General features: G+C 32.2%; 1 protein-coding gene across 2 annotated transcripts; it reads left to right on the forward strand.

Moving 5' to 3' along the window:
- The first annotated feature begins 204 nt into the window (after positions 1-204).
- On the forward strand, positions 205-5,894 carry LOC127101341 (adenylate kinase, chloroplastic). 2 transcript variants are annotated; one of them, XM_051038728.1, is made up of 7 exons: positions 205-594; positions 676-777; positions 2,212-2,340; positions 2,464-2,598; positions 3,006-3,152; positions 3,322-3,396; positions 3,517-3,803. In XM_051038728.1, the coding sequence occupies exons 1-7, from the start codon at positions 361-363 to the stop codon at positions 3,601-3,603; spliced, it is 909 nt and encodes a 302-aa protein (XP_050894685.1). In that variant the 5' UTR covers positions 205-360; the 3' UTR covers positions 3,604-3,803. The 2 variants fall into 2 exon arrangements, with proteins under 2 accessions (XP_050894685.1, XP_050894684.1); XM_051038727.1 differs by lacking the exon at positions 3,517-3,803 and adding an exon at positions 5,422-5,894 and having other exon boundaries at positions 208-594.
- The last annotated feature ends 1,577 nt before the right edge of the window (positions 5,895-7,471 follow it).

The raw sequence follows: 7,471 nt of genomic DNA on the forward strand, positions 1-7,471 counted from the left end.
TTCATGCTCCTATAATTTAACCTTTATCTTATTTGAAGTTATTTCATATTTCAAACAATCCATTTTAAAATCAATTTTAATCAATTTAACCCTACAACTTGAATCAAATTCAAATATATTTCAAAACCAAAAGCCAAACTCTTGAAAATATACTCAAGAGCCAATCTTAAACACATATAAAAAATAATTGTGTTGAAATATTAAAGTGAAACAATTTTGAAAAGGAATTTATCTACTACCGAACCGAATTCCAAATACACATGTAAGGGAGTTTGGTAGAAAAGATGACGATATATGCACACGCATGAGCTGTAACTAACAAGAGCAAACGAGACGGCGGCAGGAGAGTGACGGAAAAAAATGGGTTACAACATAATGAATTTCTCCGCCGCTTCATCATCGTTAATCGGAACTCAAACTAACAATATCCACAACAATAAGCTACAAAAAGCGCGTTCATCTTCTTCTTCTTCATTTTCACTTAACACTACTCGCCACCGCCACTACCACCGACAACTACACCTTCATTTTCAATCTTCCGATGTCATTCCTCTCCGTTCATCCTATACGCGATCCCTTTCTCATTCTTCTATGGTACTATCTATCGTTTCATTCTTCAGTTTCCTTTTTAATGATTTTGAATTTCAATTAATTTACTCGTTGTTGATTTTTCAGACTGTGAAGGCGGTGGCGCAGACGGAGGAGCCGCTACGTGTTATGATTTCTGGTGCTCCTGCTTCTGGTAAAGGAACTCAATGCCAACTTATTACCAAGAAAGTAAGCTTATTCAATTAAATCTGACCTAATTTTTCAACTATTATTGTTGATTAGGAGTCTCTCTTTTCAATTTGACCTAACTTTTCAACTATATGTTATTAATTATTAATCTCTTATTTTTTATTTAATTTTCTTTTGAAATTGCTATTCACTTGTGTGTAACTGACTTGCAGTATGAGTTTGAACTTGTACTTTTTTTGGTCAATATCCCAAGGTTAGCTCTAGAGTGCTACATTGATGAATCAATATTTTTGAATTGTGATCCTTTATATTGTGGAGAATTAGGTCAAATGTGTTGCAGTTGCAAACGTTAGTTTGAAACCCTATGTAGTATATTGAATTGTATGATGAGTGTAAACAGTTAAGTACAACAATATTTGAGATAAGCATTTTGATCCATCCCTGGGGTAGGGTTGGTCCAGGTTTGACCTATTCTCACTGTTTGGTTGTGAAAAATGGAGGCCATGAAAGAGATTACAACAATAACCAACAACCAAGCCTTATCCCACTAAATAAGGCCGGTTACATGAATCAAATTTCACCATAATGTTCTTTCCAAGACCATGATTCTATCCAATTTGTTAATCTCAAGATATTTCTTAATAGTTTCTCTTATAGTTTTTCTAGGTCTTCCTCTATCTCTAGTTATTTGACTCTTTTCCATGTGATCTACTCTCCTTACAACATAATCTATAGGTCTTCTCTCTACATGAACCCAAACTACTTAAACCTATTTTCTACCATCTTTTGTAATATAGGTGCTACCCCAACCCTCTCTCTAATAATGTCATTTCTAATCTTATTCCATCTAGCCTTATCACACATCAAATGCATCATCCTTATCTCTGTTACACTTATTTTATTCTCGTGTTTATTCTTAACCGCCCAACATTTTGTCTCATACAACATTGCAGATCTTACCGTTGTTCGATAAAATTTTCTCTTCAATTTGAGCAGAACTTTTGTGTCACATGAAGCCAGGTCCTCGTCCATTTCAATCACTCAGCTTGAATTCGATGGTTTAAATATTTTTTTGAAGGAGAGGAGAGGGAATGGGGAAAAATGTCTCGTAACTCAACTTTGACTTCCATCTAACATTGGGGGCTTTGGATGGGAGGTAAGAGTAAGGCGAGTTTAGAAAATATTAAATGTATCATCTAAAATATCAAACGGCAAATAATATGTTAAAAGAGCGTGTGAACTAAATTACGACTTCCCTGGACTGGCAGTGCAGTTGCTGCAAAGTCGTTGGATTTAAGACAAAAACTTGTGACATAAATTCACTGGCTTTGAAGCTGTTGCACCTTTACTAGTTACTAACTAGATGATTGTCTTGGCTTTGGGACAAGCTATCGGTTCACTAGTAGATTATGCTCTTATTTTTAATGTGCATTGAATAAAAAAAATTGATTCAAGTGCATCTCATATATGCAGTATGATTTGGTGCATGTTGCTGCTGGAGATTTACTTAGGGCGGAAATTGAAACCGGAAGTGAAAATGGAAAGCGTGCAAAAGAATATATGGAGAAGGGACAATTGGTCCCTGATGAAATAGTTGTCATGGTATGGTAGGGGAAATGGAAGTGACTGTTCAATTGCTATTCAAATACCTTTTGTCTTAATTGTTAATAACTATTTTATTTTATAGCTTTTGTCTTAATTGTTTATAACTATTTTATTTTATAGATGGTCAAGGATCGTCTCTTGAAGCCAGATTCAGTAGAGAATGGTTGGCTTTTGGATGGATATCCCAGGAGCTTATCGCAGGCTATTGCACTTAAGGAATTAGGGTTTGAACCTGATATTTTTATTCTTCTAGAGGTAAAGATTTGTTGTTAATTATATTTCTACTGTTAATATTTCAAAATTTTCTGCCTCAGCTTCACTTTAATTTATCAGTCAATGATTAGTTAAATAATTAAATTGAATGTTATTTTAAAAGAAGAAAGAAATTGATATCAAGTAGTAATATTCAGCAGATTATCCATAAGAACAAGATTTGGTTTGGAACCTGTCAGCAACACCTTGCATCTGGAGTTAAGACTGACCCCACACAGCTTTTACCATATATCTAAAAATTGATCAATTATTTGAACAACAATGCTGTTGTGACCTTGCAGGAGACACTCAACTTCTATAAACACCAGACGTCATTAGTCTTAATGCTGAAAGAAAAAAAGAGTCAATGTATCTTTTATTATAATTATAATTCACATTAAAATTTTCAGGTCTCTGAAGATATTCTTGTGGAGAGAGTAGTTGGAAGGAGATTAGATCCTGTTACTGGGAAAATATACCATTTGAAGTATTCTCCTCCAGAAACAAAAGAAATTGCAGATAGGCTTACTCAACGTTTTGACGATACTGAAGAGAAGGTATGTTCCTATTAGATACTCCATTGTATTCTTTCTGTAAAAATTTCAATTATTTAATCAGAAAATACTCAATGCTCTTTGTTGACTACTTCAGGATTTTTTATATACAAATATATATGAATTAAGTAAAACTGAAAGTTCTTTATCCTATTGTTTGCTTTTGACTTAGGTAAAGTTGCGACTGAACACCCATCATCAAAATGTGGAGGCAGTCCTTTCCATGTTTAAAGATATAACCATTAAGGTATGCTTTATGACTTAACTTTCTCACTTTATCGTTTTCACACATCCCCGTACACCTGTCACACAACAGAGACATACATGCGGCATGTACAAGTAATATTGTTTGTTGTTTGTGTAACAGATATCATTAATGAATAATTACCAATCAATCGTGTTTGTTAGTAATGCATGCTTCCAATATGGAGTAGACAATCTGCCACCACATTAGAAACCATGGATATCTACTTTATAAGGGCATTCATATCTTGTTTTTATGGACAAGATGCTAATGATGCTTTTGATGCACATTCCATCATAGTATAAACAAAACCAGCGGAAACACGTGTTGTAGTATAACTCTTTGTCATGTAAACTGTTTGGTGGTCATTACATAGCACAAAAAAAATACATAATTTACTCTTTGTTCTATGCTATATGTATTTTGTACAATATATATGTGTGCGTATAGGTGACGTCATCAAGCGAGAGGTGAGAGGATTAACTATTAGCCGTTGGATCTAAATACTTGTTCTGATATTTTTTGTTTGAAAACTATCATGTGCTTCTATCCTTATTTTTTCATTCAAGAATCACACATCTTAAGCTTTCTCGCTCAGAGTAGTGACTGGAGCAGGCTGTTCCCCACCCTGGAAAAAAATCTTATGTGAAATATTATAACAAATTACACTTTGCTCCGGTGGTGGCAAGCCATGTTTTGAACGAGGAGCAGGTCTTGAGTTCAGCTCTTAGAAGTGTGATATTTTTGGATCTCCTTTATGTTCTTGTGCAAGATTTAAATTAAAGTCTCAAAATGCAAAATCCAGGATTCAAGCAAGTTTTCTTTGTACAAAACAAGAATGCTAACCACTTGACTAATTTTGATTCCATTAGATATTGTAGGTAAATAGTTTTTAATATTCATATTTTTAATTTGTTTAGGCCCTCCCATACAACTTTGTGAAGCTCAGCCACTGTTGTCACTTACTCTTGCTCATGATCATTACATATTTCAGTTCTATAGTTGATTTATCCAAGAGTTCTCTACTTCTATCCAACCCATACTTTTCACGTGTTATGTTCACTATCCTTATTCTTCGTCCCACCGGTTTACAACCACCGTCATCAAAGAAACCCTTTTTACTTTTTCTTCCATGTACTGTAAGCGCCTAGCTCGTTTACTGCAAATTGCTGCTTCTCTCACCACATACTTTGAATATTACTTGACCCTTCTTCCTACCTCAGTTTTGATCTAAAGGCATACAACAGAAAACAACAAAGCATGATCTAAAAATCATAAAACAGAAAACAACAGAGAATGATTTGAAATTAAGGCAATTAGAGCATCCAGAAAACCCAGAAGATTGGCATGAGGAGATAAAATGATTGGAGGATAAATATGCTGAAACACTGTCAATGTTCATAAAGTATTACATATAGCATAATAGGAATATGCATTTCATATTTTTAAAACGTTCGAACTCAACCAAAATTTTCTTTTCAATTTCTCGTCTTTCCTTACTATTTGCTGTTATCTTTACTATATAACCTATACTGAGGAAGGAATTTGTATGAATTCCAATCATATTATGACACTAAGAAAGAAAGTGGCATTAGCTATATAGATGACTAACACAGCTTGTCACCAAGACTCGTTACACCGCTAAATAGAACACGGAATATATTTTATCTTGTCTAATTCCTCATTTTAAACTAATCAAGTGGAAGCCAATAATATTTTCTCTGTAAACCAAGATGAAATTAATTGACTTTTATATATTTGAACTAACAATAAGATAGAACATTTTATGGATACATGCATTGGAACATTTGTATGGGGTGACAGTTATTTGTTGCTTAACTGATTTAAACTTGGTGGTCGTGTTTCTATAATTCTTTTAATCGCTGCTATCTGGCAGTTTATTCGAGTTCAATAAGTTCCTCCTAACATAAATGCAAAGACACATGAAATATATATAGTTCAGCAGGTTCTGTTTCATATATTTTAGTGTGCGATAAACGGCTTCTTATGTGCTTTTGTTATTGACAGATTAATGGAAATGCCTCTCAGGAGGATGTATTTACTCAAATTGATGCCTCACTTACAACTCTTTTAGAGCAAAGGAAATCATCTTCAGAATCAATGGTAGCATAGAAGATCATCGTTTGACATTTTGATGTACCATGGGGCCTTAATGGAGGTAATGGATTTAAAACTACATATTTATTTTTTTATTCAGTTAAAAGAGTCAAAATAAGCCTCCTTTAATCGATGAGTTTGATAGTACAGTGTTGTATTGGACGTCATTTTCAGTGATAGTAAACTCCGTCTTAAATTTTACAAGTTCATTTTAGTGAGAAAATGGAGGATGTAGTGAGTCGTAGTTTGTTGGTATGATTCCTCCTGTTATTGCTGGTCTGTATGTTGTGTTCTTTACCATTTTCTGTATATTATCGTTGGAAATTATGTATTTGATTTATGAAGGAAAATAAAAAATAAGGAAAATCATCCATTCAATGTTATGTTGTTGTTTTTAATTCAATTTTTCATTTTTTATTATTCCTTCATTCATAATTCATATAATGTATTCTGCAGGTGCCTCCCTTTTTTCATAAATTTCTTTTTTTATTTCAATTGTTTATGGGAGATGGTAAGAGTAGTTAAGCATTTAATTTTTTTTTGACACATGTTATGTTGAAAACTGAAAATAAATAAAGATATTTTCCACCCACCTTTAACAACTAATGTCAAAATTTTCAAAATAGAAATTAAATTAGTTGTATTTTATTTTATTGTTGATGAATCTTTGACTTCACAAACATAACAAAATTGCACCCACCTCTTTTCTAAGTTTCATGTATCAGTTGTAGTACTATCAATATAATAACCAGCAATTGCATGTTGAATAATTCTATATCATTTGTATAATCTTGCCAGTTACTTGTAACTGTGTGTATTCATGTTTGCTTTGTTGACTCTGTTACAATTTCGGGCAATTGAAGTTCGAAGGTTAAAATGAATAACTTATAGTTCACACTTAATCAATAACTAAAATATCAACTCAAGATTATTTGAATGAGATGATAAAAAATTTCTTTCAGCTTAATCAAAGATTCTGGATTCGAATCTGTGATTGTCACTGTCTCTAGAGATTAATCAATAATATTACTTTTAACCTTTTCTTTTTCAGTTGAATAATTTTTTGTAGTAAAAAGAAAATCGATGAATTCCATGAGTTTTAACTCCTATGAACATTCAATGTCCATTAGATTGAATAAAGAGGCAAACTAGTGAATAGGGAATACGAAATTAGTGACATGCATCGTAGCAATCATTTTTAAGCCTCATGCTGTATTCCTCTAAATATTCCATTTTATAAAGAGAGATTCTACTTTTACTGTGCTAACAGTAAATAATCAAAACCACCATTTGAATTACTGAAATTTTAGAGTTAATCAGGTTTATAACTTCCTACGACATTTAGACTCAACTTTAATTCGTCATTAAGAAACACTACCTTTTGTGCGAATCCTTTTTATAGATATTACGAATGTTCAATGGCTTATGGGATCCATACGTTGCAATCCAAGTATGTGTGTCTTCTTGACCCTTTATGCTCACGACAACGAATGCATAAACACGATTTATAAATAGTATATGACATAATTAAAATATAATAAAGTTGTTTCTAAAAGTTAAAGATAAGATAGGATGATGTCTCGTAATTGACGTGTTGTGATAATCAAAATATACTAAATTTTCATCCTTAATATTCTTTTTTAAAAGTTTCTTTAAAATATATTTTTGTTTCAAAATTACGATTGTTTCAACATATTGATATAAAATTAAATATGGCGTTTATGCCTCCTTTACTTTTGACCTATATATTTTTATATGTATTCTTACCTAAGTCAAAAGCTCACATCAAATGAAGTTTACTTTTATTAAATACATTGGAGATAAAATAATTTAAATTTATTAACAAAGATCTGTTTATTATTAAGTAAGTTCGATGAAATTTACTTTCTAACTACAACTGTATTCGTTTTTGTTTTGCTGTGATTATCACTATATTTGCTTTATTTGGTTATTTTAATTG

The sequence above is a fragment of the Lathyrus oleraceus genome, chromosome 7 (assembly GCF_024323335.1).
Source record: "Lathyrus oleraceus cultivar Zhongwan6 chromosome 7, CAAS_Psat_ZW6_1.0, whole genome shotgun sequence".
Lineage (NCBI taxonomy): Eukaryota > Viridiplantae > Streptophyta > Magnoliopsida > Fabales > Fabaceae > Lathyrus > Lathyrus oleraceus.

Excerpts from the sequence above, each read along its gene's own strand:
- LOC127101341 (XM_051038727.1), top strand. The coding sequence starts at position 361 with ATGGGTTACAACATAATGAATTTCTCCGCCGCTTCATCATCGTTAATC. Across the intron at positions 778-2,211 it reads GCCAACTTATTACCAAGAAA|TATGATTTGGTGCATGTTGC; the intron begins GTAAGCTTATTC and ends TCATATATGCAG. Across the intron at positions 3,397-5,421 it reads TTAAAGATATAACCATTAAG|ATTAATGGAAATGCCTCTCA; the intron begins GTATGCTTTATG and ends TGTTATTGACAG.